This window comes from Fringilla coelebs, assembly GCF_963513975.1.
Source record: "Fringilla coelebs genome assembly, chromosome: 1".
In the NCBI taxonomy this organism is placed as follows: Eukaryota; Metazoa; Chordata; class Aves; order Passeriformes; family Fringillidae; genus Fringilla; species Fringilla coelebs.
Window position 1 is genome coordinate 99,778,879 of NC_140028.1, and position 12,516 is coordinate 99,791,394.

At 41.8% G+C, this 12,516-nt stretch overlaps 1 protein-coding gene across 1 annotated transcript in view; it reads left to right on the forward strand.

The window, feature by feature from the left end:
• The window catches only part of EGFR (epidermal growth factor receptor), a 151,922-nt gene that overhangs the window by 134,086 nt on the left and 5,320 nt on the right, over positions 1-12,516 (forward strand). The window contains exons 19-23 of the mRNA XM_084212715.1: positions 484-582; positions 4,978-5,163; positions 8,406-8,561; positions 9,362-9,437; positions 10,615-10,761. Of these exons, the coding sequence (XP_084068841.1) occupies positions 484-582; positions 4,978-5,163; positions 8,406-8,561; positions 9,362-9,437; positions 10,615-10,761 (664 nt within the window). The remainder of the gene's footprint in view (positions 1-483; positions 583-4,977; positions 5,164-8,405; positions 8,562-9,361; positions 9,438-10,614; positions 10,762-12,516) is intronic.

Genomic DNA, 12,516 nt, shown 5'->3' on the forward strand with positions numbered 1-12,516 from the left:
TGACACTTTAGATGTAGAGCACTGCACCAGTGGGGCATAGACTTCCCTACCACTGCATGTTTATGACTGGATTATTTGTACAGCATAGGTGCCACCTGGTTTTAATGAGAAAATGCTAATTATTTTCATCCCATGATTTATAAATTGGAAGTGGCAAGGTTTTGCGCATGCAGAAGCTCTAATTAGTCAGATTTCCATCCACAAATGTTGCTCTTTATGCATCTCCTGGGCTATTTACACAGGCATAGTAGTGAATGTGTTTTTCTCAAGAAAGTGTGGTAGAGGTGACTGAAAAAGAAGTACTACCTCATTAACAGGAATTTGGTAATACCCAATACAAGACACATATTTTGTTGTCTGCCATGTCTTTCCATTGCTCAGAATATCTAAGTCTACCCAGAAGATGTAAAAATATGTATTTACATGTGAGAATTAACCTGTTAGGTATGAGACTGAATAACTTTTTGTGCTTCTTTTTGGTAGGGACTTTGGATCCCAGAAGGAGAGAAGGTTAAAATTCCTGTTGCTATTAAAGAGTTGAGAGAGGCTACATCACCAAAAGCCAACAAGGAAATACTTGATGTGAGTTTTCATGTTTGTTTTCTCAAGTTGCCAGTGGTCTGTGGATTTTCTTCTCTACCAACTAGAGGGGTCCCAGGAATTTTGTGGGAAGAAATATTTTGCATCCTCAGCTCAATTGTCCATCTAGAAGTTCTGCACTTTGCAGCCCAGTCTGTGAAGTGCTTTTGTGTCTCTCATGAACCCAATCCCAATACAGATTTTATACTCGTGGGGTAGCACCTAAGGAGTAGTTAGGACAATACATTTACAACTAATTCTCTGTTTTTATTCTGATATTTCAGGCCTTAAGCTGTAGCCTTCATTGTCATTATGGTGGTGCAACTAAGCCAAATAACAACAGACCTAATGATTTATAGATCCTGCGGGTTGTCATAAACAAGTTGCTTCATTAAATAGAATTAAATTAGCTATAAATCCAAAATAAAATTTTAAAATGTCAGCTGTCTGATTTCTCTGCCATAGAATGCAAGAAATTATCTCACCTTCTGACAGAAGCCTGGGATATGCATTTTATTGTTTGGATATAGCTCATAGCTATATCCAAAAAACCAGAAGAAATGCTATGGGACACTGATTTAGAAGTTCATAAATGTTTGAGTTTACGATGAGTGAGCCAGAGTCCTAAATACAAAGTTTCCTGAACCTGAAGTTTATGAAAACCTTAACTAGATCCAAAGCCATGGAACATGCAACACCAAGGTTGTATAAATTTGTGTACAACAAAAGGAGACTGCTGATTGAGCACTCAGAAATTCAGTGTAACTTCACATTTCCTATGCTGTGCTTCGGTCTTGAGCAACAAGAAGAGTTTGTCTGTCTGTTTTTCTGTCCTGTCCCTGGTATGTCCCAAATGGACCTGTTTGTCTGGAATTGATGGTGTTGTTAATCAAGCACACAAGTCCTTCAGCCATGGGGAAAATTGTGGATTTTTTTTATTTTGGTAGGGACTGAATTTAGAAGGTTTTTTTAATCCAGTTTTGGCCAGCAAATGACACCTCAGGTAGAAAGGTTCATCTCAGATGGCTGAGTCTGGTGAAGATCTTAACAAAAAGCCCATCCTTGTAGTGAGAAGTCTCAGGATAAATGTCTGAACAAACCAGCACTGTGCTGCTGACGATAGTAAAGCTCACTGGATTTTTCAAGTCACCCTGAATAAACAGTGTTATTCCAATACATTACTCTGCTTCAACAGATTGTGTGTTATGCACCATATGATTTGATAGGCATATTGCAGCAGTGCAGAAGAATTGGTGGTCCATGTCCAAATCCATACAGGAAGCAATAGCCATTCTGGTTTTAGTTTAGTTAGACTCCAGACAAGTCTCAGCCCTTCCCCAGGTCCCTACCTATGTGGCCCTCATTCCTGCCCCTCACCTGCCTGTGATCCCTCCCTTCACTGCATTCCCTGCATTGAGGAGCTGGCAGAGATGCTGCTCAGCTGCCTGCCCAGAGCTCTGCCCCACAGTTTGCTCTTCACAGTGATGAGGAACATAACACAGTGTTCACAAAAGATGCTTTGGACTTTGCATGAAATTCATGAAGGCATGTATCCTGGAGGAAGGGTTAGTCAGCAAGCCTACAGTACTTCATCCTTCCTTCAGCAGATCAAGATCACTGGACAGGGTAGTAGATGCAGGGACTGTGTGCTCTTGAGTGATATCAAAGTGCATTCTCTTCTAAAAGAAATTTCTGTAGCAAATCCCCACATTTTCTTTTCCTTTGAATTAGGATGTTAATCAAAAAGCTCTTGCTTTTCCAATCCTGTTAATTTTTAGATAATTTGGTTGGTGGAACTCTGTATTTCAGAACTAAATTTTTGGAAAAAATACAAAACTCATGAAAGAAGCCAGAGGGATGATTCCAAAAGCACTTCTCAAAACAGATTTTTGCTACACAACCAATTTTCCGAGGTCACTGGAACCTCAAAGATAATAATGTCTAATTAAAGATGATTTGTCTTACAGAATCACTCTAGGTATAGAACAAGCACAGCAGCTTTAGCTCTTATAATCCAGGCAAGCTCTGGCTGACTTTATTAGGGTAGGGTTAATTGAGAAGGTTGTTGTTAAATACCAAGCATACTTGGAGCAGGTCAGAGCACACCCGAAGAGATTTCCAAGATAAACAGTTGAAACAAAGACCCACTTTAATGTCTTGGGCTACTTAGAGGGACCCACAACCACACAATAGCTCTGTTCTGCTTTCTGCAAGGAGGAGGCCTGTTTTCCTCTGCAGTATCAAATGCAAGAGGCCATCAACAAACACTTGGATGCTCTCCGAAGGCTGTGGCCCAAACGCCCACCCTGCTCCCGCAGCGTCCTGGTGCTCAGCCCCCGGCTCAGCCCCACGGGGGCTGTGCAGCAGATGGGCAGTGAGAACAGCTCCTGCTCTGCAATCTTCCCCCGACCCTGCCCTGCCAAAATGAATACAATGTGGATCTGAATCCCAGCAGGAAGCAAGGCATCCTTCATCATTGCAATGGCTCACTAGGAAGCATAGGGAAATGAAGTTGTTTTGGTCTCTCCTTATGTCTGAGTATTGGATAACAAATTTGCAAGAATCTCTAGCAAATGATGCCACAAATATATACAAACTGAATAGCGGATTGTGTTCCTGCTTTATCTTTCCTTGAGCTAGCCCACACAATCAGTGCTATCCATGGCAGAGGGCTGTTTTTCAGTGGTTTGCCCACATCATGCAGTAGGTTGACAAGCTCTTACTAATTCTGGTGGAGATCCTATTTAACCTGTCTGCCTGGAGGCCATTTTCATTCTGAGGGCTCCAAAACAAGGATACCAAATGCAGAGCTAGTACCTCAAAAGAGGCTGCATTACATCATGTTTTGCTTAGGCTGGCCCATTAAGCAACAACACAGAGGCCAGAAAGTATTGCTTAAGAATTGGGGTTGCTTATTTCTTGAACGTCATTGCCTTAATAATAGTTCTCACCAGCTATGGAGCTATGTGATGTCTGTTTGCTAGATGATGAGTAAAGTGCTATGGTATTTATTTTCTTAAGCTCTTAGAAAGAGCAGATTTTCTCTCTTCCTTGCACTATTCATGTCTTCACTATGATTTTAGGCTTTGGGGGACTGCTAGCCTGAATTGCCAAGGGGCGATTGATAGGTGTTACTCCAGATGCTGAATCAAGATTCTGACCTGCTCACTGAATGGAAAAATTCCCATTCATTTCCCTTTGTGTTTCAATCAAATCACTTTTAAAATACCTAAAAGTGACATACTGTAAATCAGACACAAATTTAGTTAAAGAAACCAAACAACTGCAGCTCTAATTTTTTCCCCCTGGAATCCATTCTTTGAGCCGGCACTTGACAGTGGATTTGAGCATAAATACAGATCTCAAATTTCAATCTATAAGTAGTTTTTGCATACAAAAACCATGAGATCAGGAATTTTCACCCATGGCCATATTAAATAATGCATTTGAACCAGCCTCTGAAGGGGTCTTTCCCTTCCCACAGAAGAACAAAAGAAGAGGAGGTATCTTGGGTGTTGTAGATAGGATTTAGGATTTAGATTTAAGATGTTGTATACACCCTAAAGCTACACAGGGTGTACCCATATCTGAAAAAAGAGTTTATCACATATTTATGAAATTAAACCAAAATTCCAATTGACCAAAGGGTCTGTAATGCTTGGGCTCCCACATTCCAAGTACCTTTCTAGTATAATTTACATTGCTATATGAGTGTAAACCAGCTTTTCCAATTAAGGGCGGTATTTTCACCATTGTTACTTAAAGGAAAGCATTCAAGCTTCTAAAGCAGTGAAGTGATTTTTAATCTATTTGGTTTGACATGGAATGAAGAACAACATGGTCAAGAAAAACACGGTCTCTTAAAGAATGAGACTGTCAGTCACGTTTTAGATGACAACTTTGACTTTCTGGGTTAGTACCAACCTTGACAGGGGAGCAGAATTCTCAAAAACACTGATTTCCAGTCAGTTTCATTAAAAGCTCTGTGGAGAAAAAAGCCATATTACCCTGTTCATAAAATGTGTTGCCCTTTCAATTAGGCGCTCAAAATTATGAAATCCCATCACCTTCCAGTTGGTGTTAAATTCATTAATTCCTCCTTGGTCTGTAAGTTTTAATCTCACAGGATTTTATGTCCAGTGTTTGTAGTGAGAGACTGGCGCTTCTGTAGCATGTCAGTGATGATTTGGTGTTCAAAATCTGGACATTCCACTGAATGGAAAATAGTCAGTCCACAGAGAGGGAAGTACGTGTATTTTTTATGTGATATGAGACACAGAGTTTGCATATAGTATTTTAGCAAGTTCTTGGATGACCAACTTATTTTAAACTGCCTCCAAATATTCATGTCATGCCAAAGGGAATGTTTCACATTTCTTTTTCTGCCTTTCTTCTCAGGAAGCTTATGTGATGGCTAGTGTTGACAATCCTCATGTGTGTCGCTTGCTGGGAATCTGCCTCACTTCAACCGTTCAGCTCATCACCCAGCTGATGCCTTACGGCTGCCTCCTGGATTACATCCGGGAGCACAAGGACAACATTGGCTCTCAGTACCTCCTCAACTGGTGTGTGCAGATTGCAAAGGTAAGCAGAGCTCCAGATCAGCTAAAACTCAGAGATCTGACAGCACGTAATTACCTGTCTCTGCCCATCTCTCTGTTTCACCACCTGAATCATAGGTGTCTTATACATGGCAGGAAGCAGTTACATTTTCTTGAACAATTTACTATTTTCATGCTGATGGGCAAACATTAACTACTCTTCAAAATGCTTGTAGGCAGTTTACTATTATCACCTAGACATGTATGTCCAAACCAAGCACCCAGTATTGAAAGGATAATGTGATGCAAATGCGATGCAGCACAGACAAGCAGGGAAGGCAATAGAAGAATTTGTCAATTTCCATGGCAAAATGCTGCTTCCATCAGTGGATTTCTTCAGGATATGTCACAGGACAGTGATGTTGAATACATCTTCTTGTGTGCCTTGGAGAGTTTCATGCTGAAATCTCTGAGGCCAGGGATCAAAACTGCTGACTACTGAATACCAGCTCCGTCCTTGATCAGGCTGGCTTTCACCAAAGGCATTCAGGCACCCCAGAGCTATTTGTAATTCATAGATGCTGAGCTGGGGTCTGTCATCTAACTGCAATGGCCATAAAAGACTCATTATCACACCTGGTACTGTTTGCCAAAGAGCAGCAAAGGAACTGCAATACAGCCTCTAGCCCAATATGCTGCGTTATAATGGTGGTTAGCTATTTGCAAACATGGAAAAACAATGCAAAACTGGCAAAAAAATAACTGCAGTTTGTTGGAGATTTGTCATATGAGATGGCAGTGTCCACACAGCATGGTTGCTTTAATGCTATTTATCTCAGGAATGCTGGTCTGCAGGAAAACCACACACTTAAAAACTTATCGGTCCCTCGAGGCCTTGTGTACATGCCAGGCTCGCCTAGCTGTGGTTTGCTTTCAGGAAACATGCTGAGGACCTCAGAAATGTATCCACCAAATGTCTATAGAGCACATTTTTCACAGTGTACTTTTTTTACATTTTGCTCCACAACAAGTGAAATCTAATTTATGTGTCCACCTGGGATGTGAGTTGCTTTTTTTTGTGACTTTTTGTGACTCTTTCGCTTTCTTGTTTAATATCAATTACTTCTCTGTCCTAGTTTCAGTCTCTTTGGAGGGTGAACTGGAGGCTATATTTCTCTCCTCCTCCTTCTTCTCCTAGTTAATTTTTAAGGTGGCAAAATGCATCCCCAAATGGGTCCTTGGGGCATTGCTTGCCCAAAAGGTTGCCATTCACAATTGTTTGCTTTCGTTTGATTTTTTCATGGCGGGTGAACATTTGCCCATAGCAACTTCTACCCTCGCCAGTGATGCCTGACCTTCAACGTACTCCTTTGTGCTGCTCCACACTGAAGTTCTCCTCAAAGCACTCATAAATCTTATGCACAGCTTTTTCCCACCAATGTGTCTGGTGTTACTACTCTGATAATGTTATGCCAGATTTTTGAACATTCTCTGACACTTTATGAGTGGAAAAAAGAATTGAAACAAATACAGGTCTGGTGACTAATCAGCAGGAGGCAAGTTCCCTGGGAAGCTTATTTTCATTACTGTTTTCACAGCTTTGAAATAAGTTTTCTTTGCATCTTTTACAAACATTATCTTTTCCTGAGGTACGGAGTCCTCTCTTCCAGGCAAGATGTTATGATAGCATAAACACTCCATGTGCAGAAACACTGTGAAGGAGCTCTTTGAACACAGTGGTCTCATGCTTAGTGATGAAAAATGGATTAAACTCCAGACCTGTGCACAATTAAAGATGTGCTGAACTTTCTAAGTCAGCAGTTCAACATTTTCAGTGTATGGTTATGCACGTGCATGAGCCTTGCCTTCAGCCATCAGCACCCTAAACAGCTTAGTGTGACACTGATATTCTGCCTTTCAGCAGCTCTGAGTCTTATTAGCCTCTGCAGCAAGTCAGCTTTAGCAGGGCATTTTTTTGTCCTACGGGGGCTAGATTACGCAATTATTATTTTTTTTTAAAGATAGTCTGTTTTCTGTCAGCAGCTCAGAAGTTTTTGTTCCAAGACCTCTGCTTGCTAAAGATCTATTTGTGTGATTCAGTGCACGCTCGTAGTGGCACTGTGCCAGTTTGTTTGGGTGGTTTGTTTTGGCAACATTAGCAGTGCATGGGTGAAGTTCTGCTGAGGGACTTGGAAGGAGGATTCGATGGTGGTCCGGCTTTAAAGTGGGCTTAGGAATCGGGTGGAGGATGGAAGGCAATTATTCCCTCCAGTCCTCTGCCATGACATCAACACCATCATTTGGGTGCTAACTTTGTAGGTTAAAAGTAATTTTTTTATCAATTCTCTTCATAAAAATACAAGCGCATAAGCTACCACGAGAAGAAATGCATGTACTGGGACTAATAGTGGGTTTTGGAAAAGATATTGCAGGAACTTGGAAATCAGGAACTTTTTTGATTTCATATACCAAGAGACTGGTGTTGAGGGAAAGGGGAGTAACCTCTGTGGTCAGAAACACAGCTGTTAAATTTATGCTTTAGAAGTCAAACCGGCACAATTAGTTATATTCTTTCTTGAGAGGCAGTCGTACCAAAAATGCACGTATGCTATGGCAAATCCAGCCTAATCATGGGAGGCAATGAAACTGGAAGAACTTGCCTTTTTCAAAGAGAACTGGAAAATGGATGCAGTTCTGAGTTCAGAATTAGAATGATATTTTTTTGTTTTCTCCCCTTTGCAGTGGACTGCCTCATTGTTAGCAGGAAGAAGGCTCAGTACACTGCCTGTAATAAAATACAATATGAACAACTTTGGGTAATTGTCCAAATACTCTCTGTAGGGTTTGTGTGTGCGCATAATGGCAGGGGACAGTTAAACTCTGTACTGTGCTTTCCTGAACTCATTGGGTTTGCACAAGTGCAGCTGAAAGAAGACTTTGTCCCTTTATTTGTAAGTTCCATCCTGATTTTGTATTTCTTGAATTGTTCCAAAGGAACCAGATCCCCTGCTACTATCTACTCTACCCACTACTGCGTCTTTTTCCTTCATCACTCCACCAGGGCCTGGACCCACAAGAAGGTTCCTGCAGGGTAACAGGAACAGTCAATAATGTTACAATAGTAACCCTCATCCTCACCTTGCAATAAACATCATGTGAATGGAGAGTGCAGGTGGGATAACTTACAAGGTGTTCATGGTGGTGTCCGTAGTTACCACAAAGCAGCCGAGGTTTGGTGACTTGAGTGTACCAGTGAGACCTGACCAGCAGTGTGTTACCTTGCAGGGAATGAACTACCTGGAGGAGCGGCGCCTGGTGCACCGTGACCTTGCTGCCAGGAACGTCCTTGTTAAGACTCCTCAGCACGTGAAAATCACGGACTTCGGGCTGGCAAAGCTGCTCGGTGCAGACGAGAAGGAATATCATGCTGAGGGAGGCAAGGTAAAGCACACTGAGGAATGAATTACTGCACATTGCTGGTGTTTGTGCTTGCACACAAGCCTCAAACAAAGAGGGGGCAAAGAGAGTGTGTTTTTCAAAGCTCTCAGCTGCCATCTCAGCGTGCTGCCTTTGAAGCCCGCGGAAGTCCTCTGAAATCAGCCAAAGCAGCATCCCAAAGGCCAGTGGGACTGCAGTGGGAGCAGAGGTAGCAGAGCAGCAAATGCTTTTGAAATTCCCACCCAGAATGTCTGGGAAAATTCATCAGTGAAGCCAACACCAATAAGACTGTGCAGTTTATAAAGAGAAAGGGAATGTTGTATATTTATAGCAGAAGAAAGACCTGTCAGACTTGGTTCAACACGCTTTTGTGTTGTACTGCGTGCTGGTGGAGAGAATGTGTCCTGCTGAGAAATTAAAGAGAAGCTGCTTGCAAATATTGCAGAGGCCATAAATAGAAACCATATGAGTGTAGATCAGTCATGTAACCTAAGATTGGATTCGTGTCCTGTTTTAGAAGGCTAAAAAGTAGTTATTTGGCAGTTTAAAATATTGTAAAACTGTTTAGTAAGAGATATTTCTGATACTCCTAGTATTCCACATGTTTTCAGGTTCTTCACAACATATGAAGATAATAAAGGGAAACTCAAAAGTTGCCTGTTCTGCCATTCAGCTGGTTCTCTTGGCTGCTTTTGTTTTTATTCCTTCTGCAAGCAAACTATTGATTTACACACCACCTGGTGGTAAACATCCCTGATAAATTTTGGGTCAGCTTCTTAAGCATTCTTTGTGAATTTTCCTAGGTTCCTATTAAATGGATGGCATTGGAGTCAATTTTGCACCGGATTTACACTCATCAAAGTGATGTCTGGAGTTATGGTGAGTTTAAAAGCAGTTACAATTACTGCAAATGGGTTGGAAAATTTCATTATTTGCTGGTGACTCTCTACTGGCCTTTTACTTTGCATTGTGAGAATAGCAAGAGATCAAACATATAAACACAGTGCCCAAATCACCTATTCAACAAATTAAAATCCCCATTAAACTGCATGTGAGTGAGGTGTAAGATGTTTCACAGAATATGCTTTAGGTAATGAGTCCTCCCCTGAAAGGGGCCACAGGTAAGAAACTCTGGTCTGTTTGCTGGAGTTCTGTTAAAGTTTTTCTTCAGCAGCTTCACAGGAATTATAATGGAGCTGGCAATAGAGATGGATAACTAGGAGGACTTAAAATCACTGGCCACACTATCAGTTGGTGTCAATCAGTGTAACACTGCTGAGACCTAAAATGCTAATGCTGTGCTGGTACTGAGGACAATGCTAAAAGGGAAGCAGTGTGATAACCTCCTTAGAGAATTTATTTTGTATTTGGTATAGTTCATAAAGCCAGCTTGAAAGAAAGGAACAGAAAGGAAACTTCAGAGCAATCTATTGCAAAATTTCCTCCCTCAGGGGTTCTTATATTCCTGGAAAATATTTAATGCAGATGGTCAGATCCTATGTCCTTTTTGAAACAGTACAGCCTCTGGTCTTCTTAATCCATTTATGGATCTTGGCATCCAAAATCTTGTTTTGTATCCTAAGCTACTGGACAATCACAACAGCTACATCACAGGAGTCCATGGTATGTCAGCAAATGACGCTTAGGCAGCTGGTTTGCACGTCTTTCAAAAACTGCTTTTGCTCGTCTCCAGAGAGATTGTTTTCAAACAAAAAGAGAACTTCCATTTTTAAAACCACTTGCTGTGTTGGGGTTGGGACACAGTAACCTGCATTTCCTTTCTGTGGGGCCAGGAAGTTCGTAGATTTAAAAAAAAAAAAAAAAAAAATTAAAAAAAAAAAAGGAAGAAAGCAAAACCTTAGATGGAAGCAGAATGATTTCAAAGCATTATATTAATCTCTTTATAAAATCATGGCAGAAAATGGTCTCTCAAGCTGGGGTTCTGTCAAAGCAGTGCTTCCAGGGGACCCATCTCTGCTCGCCACCTCTCCGCACCCAGGCTGAGCAGTCCAGCTCCTGGCAGTTTCTCTCATGATCTTCTCTTCCCACCCTGCAGGTGTGACAGTTTGGGAGCTGATGACGTTTGGTTCCAAGCCGTATGAAGGGATCCCTGCCAGTGAGATCTCCTCTGTGCTGGAGAAGGGCGAGCGTTTGCCGCAGCCGCCCATCTGTACCATCGACGTGTACATGATCATGGTCAAATGTGAGTTCACACCTGCGCTTGCGGCTGCTCACCATCTGAGCTGAATCAGTAACTCAGTTGCATTTCATGCTGCCTTCCTGGTAATGGCACAGAAACAGGGTTGTGTGAAAAGAGTGGTGACACCAGAGTGTGTTCCCACGCCTTGAGCTTTACCTAGGAGCATGGGAGCACAGGCTTCATGAGTCACTCATTCAAACAACTAATGCTTTTTTCACTATTCACACTACTGACTGATATGTCAATTATTTTAAACCTATATCGTCAGGCACTATAAATTAGCATGACACCAACCACTTTGCCTCATACTCTGGTTTTGTATGTTTAGGAAGTAAAATCAGCCCTGCTTTCTCCTCCAAGCTCCCCCTTGGTTCAGTAATGTGCTTCTCACTGCAAGCACATGGGTGGATTATTACTAAAGGACTGTCAGGAGTGCAGGCACAATCATAATGTTAGATACACATGAGGATTCAGCCTTCTTTTTCAAATTTCTTCCTCATTTTTGGCTGGTCCCTTTTTGGCATGCAGTTGTTGCAGTATAGTAGCTCAAGAGCAGAGGGTTTCTGAAGCACTTTTTGGCTGGTTTAGGGCATGTCAAAGGGTTTCTGAACCTCAAACCCCTTTTCCATCTATATCATCTACTAAATGTCAGATTACTGCCTGGATTCCTGCACATCTCTAGGCCATGTCTGCCACATCCCTGCTCACCGCTGTGAGGATGTGATAAGCAGCCCACTAGGTGGCATTTAAGACCTTCTCACTGGAGCAACACGTACCTGTTCCCGAAACCATGAACACTCCGTAGTGCAGCACTTTTGGGGAATCCTAGAGCACACACATACTGCTGTGGTGGGACAAGCATCACACAAGGGGAGCCTGATCCTGTGCTCAGAGGGCAACAGGAACTGCATCCAGAAGTGTGCACCTAGCCTGGGAGGTGCCCAGACCGCAAAGCAATGTCTTAGAAACCTCTCCTCAGAGGAGATTCTGAACCCTACTGACACCTCAGCCCCTATCTTTCATTAGGGCCAGTCCAGATGTAGAAAGGAGGCATTTTGCCAGGCATCTAATCTGGTACCTGTTGCTTGTAAAACACAGCCAGTGGAGTGTCCCCATCCTTTCCATGCCATTACACTGAATTTAAATGCAAGAGCGTGAGGATCTGGGGGCTGAGCCTTCCTCCTGGCACAGGACTCAGTTGCACATGTTTTGCTGCTCTGGTCACCTCATGTTTGCAGGCTACAGTGCAGACCCTATTGAAGCTGTGCCTTTTTATCTCAAGGAATTCAGGATTCTCAGTCACCTCTTTTATAATCAGAAAACATAAAGTGAAATGTTCAAAGTTATTGTAAAATAATTACTAATTTTTGAATTTAAAATCTAGCATTTAAATATAGGCAACTTAGAGATAAAGTCAGAAACAGTAGATTCTGCTCCTGCAAGAACAGCTGCTCCCAAACGCTCAGTTTTGGCTAATAGCAAGAAGCATTTCTTTTTGAATTAGTGGGGAATGATATTTCTAGCATGGTGAAAGGTCACTGGAAATGATGAGATTTTGTCTAATGTGGATGTCTTTGTCTAATGCAGATTTCAGAAGGCATATTACCACTTCATTTTCCCATTAATACAGATAGGCTGTTTCTTCTGAGTTCCTCTAGACATACTAAGCTTGACCTTTATTATTTTTATTTTAAACACAAGAGTCTCTAGATCAGCTCATCTGTTAGTTGATTACAGAAAATGTGTGTTTCCTAACTC